General features: G+C 41.9%; 1 protein-coding gene across 19 annotated transcripts in view; it reads left to right on the top strand.

Moving 5' to 3' along the window:
• Window positions 1-15,046, top strand: part of EIF4G3 (eukaryotic translation initiation factor 4 gamma 3) — a 366,388-nt gene that overhangs the window by 198,110 nt on the left and 153,232 nt on the right. For 18 of the 19 annotated variants that reach the window (XM_078145637.1, XM_078145635.1, XM_078145636.1 and 15 more), the window contains 3 exons: window positions 5,159-5,338; window positions 6,083-6,197; window positions 14,527-14,624. In XM_078145637.1, coding sequence (XP_078001763.1) covers window positions 5,159-5,338; window positions 6,083-6,197; window positions 14,527-14,624 — 393 coding nt within the window. Of the gene's footprint in view, window positions 1-4,247; window positions 4,269-5,158; window positions 5,339-6,082; window positions 6,198-14,526; window positions 14,625-15,046 lie in introns of all 19 variants that reach the window. The other variant, XM_020973178.2, reaches the window with a different exon arrangement.

The following is a 15,046-nucleotide window of genomic DNA, read 5'->3' on the forward strand; positions in this document are numbered from 1 at the left end:
CCACGTTTCCAGTCTGTTTCATGGTTGAGTCAGTTCTCCTCCCTCAGTTTTGTCAGGTGACTCCAGCAGAGAATTTCTGGGTCCTTCATAAGCTAGACCATTTAAGATAAGACGCATGAAATAGCGTGTGATGGCCATGATCAAATAGCTGTGCGGAATTCAGCTGAGAAAAAGGATCCCACAAGAAAGTGAGGATGGGGAATAGACCAGTGGAGCCGGTTCTTAAGAGCTCGTTTGAGGCCTTCATCATCAGTCGTCTGATGGGTGTGTATTGCAGCTCTGATCCTTGTGACTCCCCTGAAATCCTGTTAGATAGTCCAACAACTGCATTTTTAGGAAGGAATATAAGGATGGTGTTCTCTTTTTAGTCATTGCGAATTACTCAGTTATATACACCATTTCTCATTCTTTACATGTTGTATGGTAATATGTCTTATGATATATGTCATATGATCTTTACTTAAAAGGAAAAGAATTGTTCGTAAATACTGGGTCCTTTTCACTGTGTGATACTGGTAAGAATTTGAGGAAACAGAGGGAATTGAGAGAGAAAAAATGTTCTGCCAAGTAGAGTTACCCTCTTTTATTATGTTTCTCTAGGGATAACAGTCTTTAAGGCAGTAACAGATTTAACTTCCTAGAAGGGAAATAGAGAATTATGGCCATGTAATAAATGAGACTTTAGTTTTCCTGAATGATGCATTTGAATTTTAAGCCCTAATATACTTCTCCATATTTGTTTAGCTAGCATCTCCTACTTCCTAGAAGTCAAATTTCAGAATTTCTGCATGAGAGCTGTTAGGCAAGATCTTTTCTTTCTTTTAGACTAGTGGTTCTTTACCTGGGGTCTGGCCGCTTAAGAAAAATTGATGAGTGTATTTCAAGATAATTGGTTTCCTTCGTAATTTTCTACATTTTATTTTGTGCATTTACAAACGAGTCTGAGAAGGCATCTGTGGGCTTCACCAGATGCTGACTGAGGAGTCCAGGACATAAAAACATCCTTGCTTCCTTACTTGGGACTTGCTCAGAATTTCTCTCACATGAATGTTTCTAGTGAACTGTCACCAACACTCAGGTCATAGTGGAAGTTCTGATTTCTATGACTGTTATGGTACATTTTATATTACAGGCCTCAGAGTTACTACCACAGTGTTATAAGTAGAAAAGCAGGGGCAGCTAGGTGGCACAGTGGATAGAGCACCGGCCCTGAAGTCCGGAGGACCTGAATTTAAATCTGGCCTCAGACCAAACACTTGACACTTACTAGCTGTGTGACCCTGGGCAAGTCGCTTAACCCCAATTACCTTACAAGAAGATAGAAAAGCAAATTTACTATTTCTCTTTCAGACCACTAAAGGAAATAGTCTTGTAGAGCAGTATCTTGCAACCCACCTGAATAGTAGGGAACCCTAATGGCTTAGTGGGATTAGCAGGGAACTGAAGTCCCTACTTCACCGTTTACTTACTGTATCTCTGTGAACAGATTGCTTCCTGTGTTTGAGCCTTCCCACATATGTGTAATGAGAGCTTTGAACTGGATGAATTCTAAGAAAGTCACACTCTGACCTTTTGTGATTCTGTGAGAGGTCTGCTTCAGAATCCTAGTAGAGTCAGTGACTGTCCAAAAGAAACTCATGCAGAGGAAACTTTCAGAAGGAGCCCAGGATTCCTTACATAATTACTGACGTAAAATTTTTGGAAAGCAGATCCAGAAAAATATGAAGCAGGGATTTTCATTTTCTGTGCTTAAATATTGGTGGATACTGATCTTTTGTTTTCCCAAGGCGATTCAAAGTTCTTTTAAGTGGTGGTGATTCACTACCATGGATTGTCATGGGTAAATGATGGATGTGCTTGTAAACCGCCATGGGATGGTTTTCAGTTAAACTTGGTTTGCTCAGTGACTGTATGTTAAGTGCCACATAGGATGATGGGCTATAGAACTGCTAGTGAGCTGAGAGGTCAGCTCAGAGCCCAGGTCTCTGACTTCAAACACTAGTCTCTTACTATTTGTAGTGCCTTATTTCATAATTAAAATATTTTACAATTAGAACCGTCTCTGAATGGAATGGACTGCCTTAGGAGACAGTGAGTTCTTAGCATCTTAGGATTGAAATTTGAAACTGGAAGGGCCTCAGAGGTCATGTAGTCCAATTATCTCCCCCCCCGGCCCCCACTTTTTTTTTTAAATAAATGAGGAAATGAAGGTCTCGAGGAGTTAAGTGACCTGTTCGATGTTACCAAGGCTGTGAGTGTCAACATCAGGTTTTCTGACGTCCGATCCAATCCTGCTGGACTGGCTCCTATGCAGCTCAATCCTAAGCCTGGTTGACCCCTTGAGACACCTTAAAGGAAGAGGCAGAGGGCTTGGATCTGTCTTTTTCTTAGTATAGGAAACTCCTGTTAGCAGTGTATGCCAACAACTTGTCTTTGACCAGCAGCTTTAGAGTGTCTGAGGGGCACTGAGATAGAGGCCCTTGCTGAGAGGCCCCCAGCCAATAGATACCAGAGTCCGGAAGGCCTGGCTTCCTGGCTCTGAGGCTGCTCTGCCCCTGTAGAAACCTTGGAATGGTGTAGAAATGGCTCGCCTGGTGCTACTTCTGGTGCTGGATGTTAGCAGTGGCAGCAACAGTAGAGGGAAATTCATTCCTAAGACCGGAAGCATTAGATTAAATACACTCTCTGGTCACTTCTGATTCTGATTGTATGATGAAATGTTGCCAGGTTAATCATGAAGTGAAAATAACATTTATATTCTGCTCATATAATAAGCCATTTGAGCTAAACTTGGAGGTCATGAAATGCTTTGAGGTCTAGTGCTAGGTCTTTGGCTAACTAGCTCTAGAACCCTAGGTAAGTACTGTCCCCTCTCTAGGCCTCAGTTTCCTCATCTGTAAGAAGGAGGGGTTTGGGTTAGATCTCTAAGGTCCTCCCAGGTCTGATGTACCAAGATTCCCAAAAGAAGACAGAGTATCCAGCTCTCTGCAACTTTCACACAGAGTCGTCCATCGACACTGTGGAATGTTGGGATAACAGAGGATCATGTGACACTTGCAGTCCTTAGAAAGTTCCTGGGCTTCTTGAGAAATTAATGGGGCAAGAGAAGGAAGGCCCAGGAAGAAAAGTCAGCTTTTGACTTGATCTTGAGGAGAGTAGTTGTGCAAGCTCAGGCTGCACTTGTGATGAGCCCCTATTTTCTGCCTTTCCACCCTGACCACTCCACCTCCCATGTCTCCGCGTCACCCCCACACTGGCTTTTTATGCTTTCCCTCTACTCTGTCAACATCTTCTGAACCCATTTTCCCTGCTACCCACCCGGTACTGTTGCTTTCCTCTCATTCACCTCCATGGGGCCTCCTTTGCCTCAACTATCCCTTCACTGTTTTAAGCTAGGGTTTGGTTTCAAGGCCTAATGGTGATATACTCAGGGCATGGGGCCCTGTCTCACCCCTTGGCTGTACTATTTAATTATGCTCTCTGGTCCTGGGTTAAAATTCCTCTTCCTGGCCAGTTTTTTGTACCTTAGGACTTAGAGCTGGGGCAGAAACAGACATGGACTGGTACCCCAGTGTCACAGCTGATCATTTCCTTCATTTGGACTAGTGTGCATCATGCTAGCCAAGAATTGTGTTGAAGATGCTCAGAATAGATTTAAGATGACTTATAAACATAAACTAAGCTTCTAGCCCTAAAGATACTTATATGACGATTCTCGGCCATTCTTGGTGGCAAAGAGAAAGTAATAATTAGTTAAGAAGACAAGACTAATATGTTTCCAGGCCCCTTCGTAAAGAGCATCGTTTAATTAATGTCATCTTATTTTTATAATAGAGAGTGGAGCCCAGAGAAGCCAAAAATAACAAATCCACAATCATACCATTGGTGTCTAATGGAACCATGTTTAGAGAGAAGACCAGACTCTGTTCCTACCACCCAATGGTCATTTCCTTGCAAGCACCTTATGTGCAATTACACGAATTGTGGCTGTCATCAAATGTTATTGCCACTGTATTCTTCTTAGTGGATTATAGGTTTGCCCTTCAGTTCTGAGCTTCTAATAATTCCTAACTGGAGGATTGCGAATCTGATTCTAGCTTACTTTTCTAAGTTTCTGTTGTTAGAAAAATATACTGATAATATTTCTCTTGAGCTGCATGCTTTGTCCTGCCCCTTCCTACTGATCTGTAAGCTGTTGCATTGGCTTTCTTTCTGTTTCCTGCTGCTATCTTGCTTCCTAATTGAAGGGAGGATTCAGACCTATCCAGGTAACAAATTACTGGTTCTGCATGGCCTAGTTATTCCTCTACCACCTTATTACTGATATAATTTGTCCATTATTCCTTTTTCTATTGAATCAATAGAATTCATTTTTTGGTCTTTTGTTTCAAGGCCATTGAGCCTATTGTGAGAACAATGAATGAGTTTGGTTATGGTTGCTTGCTTCTGATGCTATTTTAGATTTCGACACTTATTGCACTAGGTTACCTTATTGCCAGATCTAATTGTGTTCTCCACTTGTATGGCAAGCTACTTCAAACAGAAATGCAGGAGAAGTTTGTTTAGTTCAGAATGGGATTGTCATCTTCTCGAAAATTGAAGCACATGTCAATTGGCTAGCCAAAGTTAAAAAAAAAATTGGTTGGGAATTCGGAGGGCACCCTTAACCCTGATTATAAACTTGCATTTAAACATGCAGGCAGAAACAGTGATTTCCCCATCCTCTATGTCTCTTATGAACTCATATATAGAGAATGGCCCATTTTGAACACTGTGAAACTTGTTTGGTATGAGGTATCCCTTGACTGCTTAAAAAACCCGAGACTTTTACAACAGAATATAGATTTACAAAAGGCATTTTACCAATTGCTGTTTTTCAAATGCTTTTTCAAAGTTGAAAATGTGATATGTGGTTTACGTTTTAAAATATTTGAGATAATTACACTAATTTTCAGACATATGACAACCCAAACTGAAAACATAACTTATAATAGAATATCAATTTTGCTTTAATCTAGCTATTCAGTTCTAGTTTATTTTCATTTACATTGTGTTTAGATTTCAAGTTGATGAGAAAAATTTGGAATGATTCCGGCAAGCAGTTAACTTGGTCTTCTTTGCCGAAGAAAATAAACATCTTTCTTTCCCCCCTCCTCAGTTTTTTCAGAGGCCTCAGATACAGCCTCCTAGAGCTACCATCCAGAACAGCAGCCCTTCCATCCGTCCCGGTGCCCAAACACCAACCGCAGTGTATCAAACCAATCAGCACATCATGATGGTTAACCATCTGCCAATGCCGTATCCAATGCCCCAGGGCCCTCAGTACTGTATACCACAGGTAACGTATTTCCTAGGTACATGGGACCCAGAAAAATGTCTGCAGTAAACTCAAAGTTATCACCAGGTCAGCAGGGAGGGGAAGAAGTGGGATTCCTTTTTGAGATGGGAACTGTTTTATTGTCCGTGAATCTCACCATTCGTCATTTTCATTACATAGAGCGATAATTTTGATCTGTTACTTCAGAGATACAGCGGGGATAGAAAATTCAATGTAATTCAACACATTTTTTAGTGCTCTCTATGTGTAAGGCCCAAGGTTAGACCTTACATATCAAAGGCACTGTGGTCCCAGAGAGAGAAAGCACAAAAAACCTGCTCTCGGGGAGTTTACAATCTGATTAGAGAAGGGGAGAGAAGCTTTTTGTTTGACCATGAAGAGATAATTCTACACCCCTCTCTTAGGCCGTCCCCAAACCATGGAGCTAGGTAACTACTTGTGTTATGCCTGTGATAAATACCCTTCAGGTCCCTTAAAGGCTGCCAACCTCAAATCAGGATAGTCTAGTTAGCTCTTGTCTACCTGAGCACTGCTTTGTTCTGTGTCTTTTCCTAAAAACACCTCACTCATATCTCTCCCTCACTGAATCTTTGGTGACCAGTGATCATTTTGAATGTGTTTAATATGATTGCATTATCTCATTTAAAATGATTCTCTTTGGAAATTACTTGTTAAGAGCTTTAGTTCACCGTTCCATGTTGTATACCAATTATTTTTAAAGCATCTACAATTTCTCTCTCCTAGTACCGGCATAGTGGCCCTCCTTATGTTGGGCCTCCTCAGCAGTATCCTGTCCAGCCTCCGGGGCCTGGCCCCTTTTATCCTGGACCAGGGCCTGGGGAATTCCCCAATGCCTATGGTAAGTAGGAAAAGGCAAGTCATTTTTGCCAGATGTGTTGTTTTTATTGATTGGGGCCTGGGGAGTTCCCAAGGTTTTTCAAGGAGATATTGTAGAAGAAGCCTGAAGAGTTGGATTCATGTTTTGCTGCATAATGGCCTTGTTTTTGGGCAAGTCACTTTTCCTCTGCTCCATCAACAGCTGATGGTGGTTGCAAGGATCAGATAAAGTAATGTGTGTTCAAGTTTTATATTAGGAATGTACCATATTATCATGAAGAGACACTGTGAGAAAATACAGCCTTGGCAAGGAGCTTTAAGATAGAAGAGTCCAAGTTTTGGGTCAGAAAACTTGTCTTTGAATCTCGCATTGCTGTTTGAGAGCTAAGTCACCTCTGGTTAAATAAGGATTTTACAGCTCTGACCCTCAATTCCCTCATCTAGAATGAATGAGTTGGGCTAGGTGCTTTCAGATTGGAATTCTGTGATCTTCTGCTGGGACACAGACCTGAAGATCACAATTTGGGGGTTGAGCCCCTGCTTTGGCAATAATATAGCCAACTCTCAGTTTCCTCATCTGTAAAATGGAAACTTGGTTCATTTTGCCTATTTTACTGAGTTGCAGTGGGGATAAGGTTATAAGATAATATTATTTATCTTATTTTATTATTTAATTATTACTGATTATTAATTAATAAAACACTATTACATAAAATAATTTTAGATAGCAAAGTATTTTGAAAGGTTACAAGTGCCATATATAGGTATTGTGCAAAGTTCCTGTGAGTAACAAATTTATATTTGGTTTGTAAGTAGATGTTAACCCTCCAATAATTGAAATTCACTTTTAATTCAGTCAAATTCTGCTCTAGGTCAAACATCATCATGGTGAATATAGATAAATCTAAAAATGACTAACAGTGAAGGATAGAGTTTACTTGATTTCATATTTTCAGTCAGTACAGGTCTTAAGCAGAGGCAAGGCTATTTAAAAAATCCCTCCTTTTTCTTAAGAAGGTGGTTTATTGTGTACAAACTCGCATCTCTTTGCTCATTACCCATTCTGGTGTGCTCAGGGGCCTCTGCTGTGATTAGATCAGTATCATTGTAGCAACAAGAAAGCTGTTCATTCTCATTCCAAGCCCTGAGCTGGACAGAATGAAGGGGTGACTTATTTCCCACACTTTGAAGGCACTGAATGCCTTTTGTAGAGCTGGGGACTGGTATTGGTCATGTGGGTAAGCTGTGGATTTGTATGGTGGGGTCCTGGTATGAAATCCCAGCTCTACAGCTTCCTGCTTGTCTCACAGGGCTGTTGGCTGGAAAGTTCTGCATTGCTGTGGAGAGATGCTGTTATTCTGCCCCTGTAACCTTGAGCAAGTGTCAGGTTCTTTCTCTGTATATAAAATGAGGCACTTTGGACTTGTAAGGTCCCTGTAATCTTATGGTACTGTAGGCCTAGGAGGTGACAACTTTGAGGTTCTAGTTGCATGAGTGACTGGGGAGCGGGTGAATGTAACGATGGCACCCTCAGAAGGGTAGAGAAGTTCAAAATAGGGGTGGGTTTAGGGAAAGATAATGAATTCTGTTTTTCACATGTTGAATTTGAGGTGTTTAAGGACAGTTTAAAAGTAGGCAATTGGTAATTTCCTCTGTAATCTTATTTGACCTAAAGTAGTTTTTTGTTGTTGTTGTTGTTTTGTTTTGTTTTTTAACCATTTAATATAGGGCAGGAGTATGCCTATATTTTCTTAGTGTAGAACAGGGGTGGGGAACCTGTAGCCTTGAGGCCACATGGGGCCTTCTAGATCCTTAAATGCAACCTTTTGACGGAATCTAAATTTTCTATAATTTGGATTCAGTGGGAAAGCTGCATTTAAGGATCTAGATGGCCCCATGTGGCCTCAAGACTGCAGGTTCCCCACCCCTGGTGTAGAACAAGGAGACCAGAACATTCCCTCTCACTACCCAGACTAAAGAGGTTTTGGAAAAACGTATTCTACTCTAGAGATTAGGAGGATAACTTTTTTTCTCCATAAAAGAGAATTAGTGTTTATGGGTCACATAGTTTGACTGCTGTTTACCTGATGATATCTACCCGAGCCTTAGTACTATTTTCTGTGAGATCTCAGAAAGGATGTTATGGGACAGCTTATTCCATCCATTCCCTGAAGTAGGAATTAAAATGAGAGAAGGAAGCTTGGGTGCACAAGAAGACACAAAGATTTGCCTGCTTTTGCCACTCCCCCCCCCATGCCTTTCTTTTTTTCCCTACTATGGTTTTGAATGCTTTTTTATATAATGTTTAACTTTTACACTCAATGCTTCATTCATTCATTCATTCAATGAATCTTAAGTAAACTTGGAGATTCTAAGATTTAGCTCTGACCATGATCTCAAGGAACTTCCTGTCAGATTAGGAGATCTGAGGCCTTAGTATATATAGTATGGGGAGAGTGAGATCAACTTACACAGAGGAATTCCAAATCTGGTGCTAGGAAAAACTGGAAAAAGCAGAGGAGACTTTCAGCTGGGAGAATGCAGTTTATGGAAGAAATGACCCCTGGGTTGGGCTGGTGGCTTAAAGGAGATCATTCCAGGCACAGCTGAATGAGGTGATCAAAGACTTGGAGAAGGGAGAGGAAAGGCTAAAAGGAAGTCCTCCTTCCAGTTTATCCTGCGCTCTGCTGTCAAGTTGACCTTCCTAAAGCACCAGTCTGAACATGTCAACTCTCTACTCAGTAAGCTCCAGTGTCGCCCTGTCACCTCCAGAATCAAATGTAAAGTCCTGTTTGGCATTCAGAGTGCTTTATAACCATCCCTACCACCCCGCCTTTCCAGTCTTCTTACACTTCACCCTCATACACTGTGGTCCAGTGGCACTGGCCTCCTTGCTGTGATTCCTTGACCAAGACCCTTCATCTCCTGACTCCAGGCATTTTCACTGGCTGCCCTCCCATGCTGGGAACTCTCTCCCCCTCATTGCCGCCTCCTGTATTCCCTGGCTTCCTTCAGATCCCAGCTAAACCCCCCCCCCCTTTTTACAAGAAGTCTTTCCTCATTCCACTTAATTGTAGTGCCCTCCCTCTGTTGATTATTTCCAGTTTACCTGTTTGTAGCTTGTTTGAGTATAGTTGTTTGCATGTTGTCTTCCCTGTTAGCTTGTGAGCTTGAGAGCAGGACCGTCTTCTGCCTTTTCTTTGTATCTCCAAGGCTTACCACAGTGCTGAGCCCATAGTAGACACTTATTAAATGTTTGTTGAGTGACTAGTTTCCTACCCTCTCCCTTGTCCATTCCTTTGTTCATGCCATTCCCTCATTAATCACAGTGCCTGGTTTTGACCAGCTCTCAAAAGTGCCTAATATCTCCATGGTAAATTTCAAATTGCTGCAGTATGTATCTACTTTCTGAAGATTGTCCTGGAGAAATCTGTGATGCAGAAACCTAGGTGCTAAGAGATCAATAATTTGGCCTTGGCCACTCCCCAAACAAGAATACAGAGTGATCTGTGGTGCCCTCTTGGCCCCCTTTCCTATTCTTCAGTGATTGGAAGCGCTAACAATGGTACGGTTTTTAAGACCATCTATAAACTTGGAGTGCTAGTGCTCTAAATGTGAGACATTGTAAAGTGATGGATGAATGGACATATTACAAGAGGAGCCGGAAGTGAAAAGGAAGCTGAGCTCAGCTGGCTCTCAGGTTTTCTCTGGAGAGACAAATAAAAAAATTGGTGGAGTTTTACCTTGTGTCCAGAGGCAATAAGAAACATTTCATTTGACATTTATTACTCTTGGATTACAGTACTCAAACTGAGCATTTGCAGAAATATTATAGTTTATATATAAAAACACCCTCCATTGCGGAAGATGAGAAAATAGAGAAATTCTGTGAAGAGGTCATTAAGATTGTACAGATTAGACCACCATATATTTCAGCACCCAGTGACTCCAGTTCAAAGGGTAGTGATAGGGGAGGCTTGAGGATTAAATAGCAAAAGAGGCCAAAGGCTCAAAGATTCTGCACAGAAGCCTCAAGCTTTTGTGTCATGAGTGCCTTTCAAGAAACGAGTTGGGAAGGGCTGGGCGTGACAAGCAGTGCATAAATAAGATCCCATGTAATGAAAGTGGCCACGCTAGATTGGAGATGGCTCTGTGGTAGGAGTAGTGGGAGTCGCTCCTAAACCATTAGCTTGTACACTGCTGTATCATTGACTTGTCCTACTTGAGGCCCTCAACTCCCCCACACTTTGGCTACTACAATAGCCCCGAGATGGTACCCTGTTTTGAGAGTCCCTCATCTCCAATCCATCCCCAATATGATCGGCAAATTGAGACTCTTAAGGCCCAGACCTGTCTGTGCTCTGGTGCTTCTGCTCAAGAAGCTTAGGTGCTTCTCTGTTGGCTCTAGAAAAAGCCATGAACTCCTCTGCTGGCCATTTAAAGCCCTTCGTAGTCCAACTCCAAACTGTCTTTTGGACTGATTTCCTATTGCTCGCCCACCCCACGCTGCTTTCCAGCCAACTGGGCCCTCTCCTCTTGCACCAGAGATGCCATTCCATCCCCTCGCCATCCTCAGTTATTCTTAGTATCCCCCGCTTCCTTCAGGGCTCCTATTCAAGGTCTTCACTGCTTCCAGTTGTTAGTATGTCCCTGCACCTGATTACTTTGAATAGATTGTTGTTTCTATGTATATTTTTACATGTTGTTTTCACTGTTGTAGAATATAAACTCCTGAGAGGAAAGGATCTTCCCTTTTTCACTTTTTTCCCCTAGGGCCAACCTTGTTCCCAGTGCTTAGTGCATAGTAAGCGCTTAAAAATACTTGTTGTATTGAAGATCAAAATAAAACAGTTAGAACAAATGATGAAAAAGAGATCAGAAAGTGTACAAGGTACACACACAGTACTGTATAATGAGCTGCTGACACTGAGAAATACAGAGCCACCTGGTGGCTAGAAAACAGCCTTGGAGACCTGAGAAAGGTCAGATGGCCTGGGGAGAAGGCCCTGCTCAGTCATAGCAGCCTGAGGGAGACAGACCAGGAGGCTGCAGAACAGAGGCTGATCAGCCTGGCCATGAGACGGGTGCTCTCTGGGCACTGCTCACGGCAGGGAAGTGCTAGGTCCTCATAAGAGGGTCCTGGATTCTGTTGTTTGGAATCTCACCTCTGTCATGTATTGTAACCTCTGGTAAAGTAATTCCCTTTTGAGGCTTCATTTTTGTCCTCTATAACATCAGGAGGTGAATTAAGTGATTACTAAGATCCTTTTTTATGGGGCAGCTAAGTGGTGCAGTGGATAGAACATTGGCCCTGGAGTCAGGAAGACCTGAGTTCAGATGTGGCCTCTGACACTTACTAGCTGTGTGACCCTGGGCAAGTCACTTAACTGTGTTTGCCTCAGTTTCCTCAACGAGCTGGAGAAGGAAATACCACTCCAGTGTTTTGCCAAGAAAACCCCAAATGGCTTATGAAGAGTTGGACATGATTGAAACGACTGAGCAAGATCCTTTTTATCCTAAGCCTAAGCTTCTGTTCTCATGATGATACCTTCTAACTTATAGAGTCTGTAAGGGCTCCCATGTTTATTTGCTTTCTGGCTTATCTCAATGTATTTGTCTCTGGAGGTATTTCTGAGTATTTTGGTGTGTGTATATATGTGTGCATGTGTCTTTGTTTTGTGTGTGTGTGTTTGCATATATATGTGTGTATATATATATATCTATATATATATATCTGCATATAGGTAAAGCACTTATTTAGTGCTTACTATGTGTCAGACACACACTCACACTCTCTCTCTCATATTTTAAAACCCTTATGTGTTTTGAATGAATTTATTTTGATGCCAGATTCAAATAGAATTGAATAGAAAAAAGAAGGAAAAAACTTTTAAGTCACTGAAACCAGTTATTTTCCATTAAAACAAGTAATGAAGGAAAATGACAGATTAAGGGTTTTTGCTCTTGATTTTTATATTCCTTAAACAATATCATTAATGTTTTTTCTTCATAGCAATAATTATATATTTCACTAGGATAAAAATTACAGTTAATTATGATATTAAAATTGTCCCCATCATAATCCTAAAATTGACTGTAGGCTAGGTTTAATTATTTTGTAAGCTATTGGGTAGGATAAATGGCCTCCAATTCTAATGTCTTCCATTAGAAGGAAGTTTTGGTATGTATTTGTTTGCTTAACCCCTGGTGTTCTGAGATTACACCATTTCTCTGGTGCTGTTGACTCAACAATGTTTTCATTAGGAGATTTTGTAAAAATGGCTGGTTCACCTTTTGGGTCTTATTTCCCTTAGAGAGAAAAATTTGGCAAGCTGAGTAGATGGTGGTGTTCTAGGAACATTTGAAACCTCATTTGTGAGAGTCTGCTGTTTCTCAAGTTCAGTAGTTAAGGACTTGAGAGGTCAGCATGGTTTCAGAATAGGATTTAATTGTGTTTTCAGCATTGAGGCAATGCTATGAACAGTTTCCTGAAATTATCTTAAAGGCAGCATGCTATCATGGAAAGAACTCTGGCTTTGGTGTCTCTGTACCTGGGTTTGAATTCTGGCTTAGCCATTCCTTTAGTAGGTCACTTAACGTCAGTTACTAGCCTCACTTCCTTCATCTATGAATTGAAGGGGTTATACAGGATGGTATAGAAGGTTCTTTCCTGCCCTACGCCCTATGGTTCACTAGCCTTTTTTCCCTCTTTATGCTGTACATTTTAACTGCTGGAAAATATACTCTCCCTAGGAGATCTCATCTATTCTTACTTCTACTCGGATGACTCCCATCCTTAACCTCTCTCCCCAGCTCCAGGCCTGTGTTTCAACCTGCCTTCTGCCTCCTTCCACTTGGATGCCTTCCCATCAGCTCAAATCAACATGCTTAAAATTGGACTCATCATCTTTCCCCCAAAACTGACTCCCCTTCCAGACTTTGCTATTTCTGTTAATGGTAGGCTTTAAAAACCTTAGTCATCTTGACTCCTCTCTCTCCCTCACCTCTCATTCAGTCACCAGTTATTATGGATTCTTTCTTTGTGATGTCCTGGCATTAGTTCCTTCTTTTCTGTTCACAATGCTACCACCTAGTTCAGGTCCTCATTTCCTCTTGCCTGGACTATTGAAGTAGCCTTCACTAAATTGGTCTCCCTGCCTAAGTCTCTATCCTCCACTTTTCTCCAGTCCATCCACCTACCCACCCATCCACCCACCCATCCATCCATCCATCCATCCATCCATCCTTCCACCCACCCATCCACCCATTTGTCCATCTGTCCACCCATCCATCCATTTGTCCATTCATTCAATAAACACTTATTAAGTGCCTACTATGTGTAGAGTACTATGTTAGGTGCTGGGGGTTATACAAAGTTTAACCAAGATGTCACTGTCCTCATGGAGTTTACAGTCCTTGCTGTAGACCTTGCCAGATTAATTTTCCTTAAAAATTATTTCAGTCTTGTCATTTCCTCTGTTCAGAAACCTTTGGTAGCTCCCCATTGCCTCTAGGATAAAGCCTAAATTCCTTAGCCTCATTTGGAGCTTTGTCCAGCCTAACCCTAAACTGTTTCCTTTTTTTTTTTGTCCAATTGCTCCCCTCCAGTGAAACTTGAACATGCTTCATGTTTTCCCATCTCGTTACCTCAGTGTAGGCCATTCTGCCTGTCTCCCTGCCCAGATCTAGAAGGCCCTCAGCACTCTTCTCTGTTTAGCCACAGCCTCTCCATCATGCCAAGTCAGTGCAAATCCCTCCAATTCTTTGAAGTCTTCCCAGGTCACACCTGCCCACCATCACTGCACGTTCCTCTGGGCTCAGTGTCCCTCATTGTCTTTGTCATTCATTTGGCAGTTAGTCCTCTCCTGCCTTGGGACATTTCTTGTACTGCTGCCTTTATCTAAATCTTGTTTGATTAACTTTTCATGTATTTATGATTCATCTCCCCTACCAGGTTGTAAACTCCTTCAAGGCAAGGACTGTAATTTAAACTTAATAATCAGTTTTCCCTCTCTGCCATTACCCTTCCTCCCCAGCATAGTGCCTTATAACATAGTAGACATTTCCTAAGTATTTGTTGATTGTCTGAAAGTAGTATTGTGTAGGCCTTTTTATGCTCAATGCACAATGAAGATAGGGGTTTTCTACTACTTATGGTTGAATTCAGCCTTTTGCTGGTTAACCTTCCATAGCTGGGAGTGAGCGGTAGAGATCTGACAGATAAAATGGTTGGGGCTTTTTAAAGTGGCCTTTCTTGGGCCATGGGTTTAAAAAGGGAAAAAGTCATTCTTCATCAGGCAGAGATGGCCAATGAACTGAAGCCTTGTTTTCCTCCTTTCCCAATTCTCTAGGAACACCGTTTTACCCAAGTCAGCCCGTGTACCAGTCAGCACCCATCATAGTGCCTACACAGCAGCAGCCTCCGCCAGCCAAGAGGGAGAAGAAGACGGTAAGAAGCCTTCTCTTGTTTCTGCTTCATTTCATAGAGCTTTCCCTGTGTCGTCCTGCTGGAGACCTGCCACTTGAACTCCTCATTCTCTGATGATCCTTTTGGGTTTCTGTGGAGAGTTGGTTAAGGAAAACAGGTTCAAACCAGGTTATAAAGCATAGGCATTTCCTTAGTGGAAATAGGTATTGTTTTAATAGCAAGGTGACTCCCAATGTTTGCCAGGAGGGAGAGTTACAGGAAGTGCCTTCTGATCGTGCTGGATGGTGTAGCCCACCTCTGTGTATCTGACTGGTTCCTCGCTTTACTCCACATGTATCCAGGTGTTCCCCTTCAGTTGAACATCAGAGTATCAGGCGTATGGCAGAGCAGGTTTGGAGTCAGGAAGGACCAGGTTCAGTTCCTGCCTCTGACATTGTGTCCAT

The sequence above is a fragment of the Phascolarctos cinereus genome, unplaced genomic scaffold (assembly GCF_003287225.1).
Source record: "Phascolarctos cinereus isolate Bilbo 61053 unplaced genomic scaffold, phaCin_HiC Scaffold_726;HRSCAF=1367, whole genome shotgun sequence".
In the NCBI taxonomy this organism is placed as follows: Eukaryota; Metazoa; Chordata; class Mammalia; order Diprotodontia; family Phascolarctidae; genus Phascolarctos; species Phascolarctos cinereus.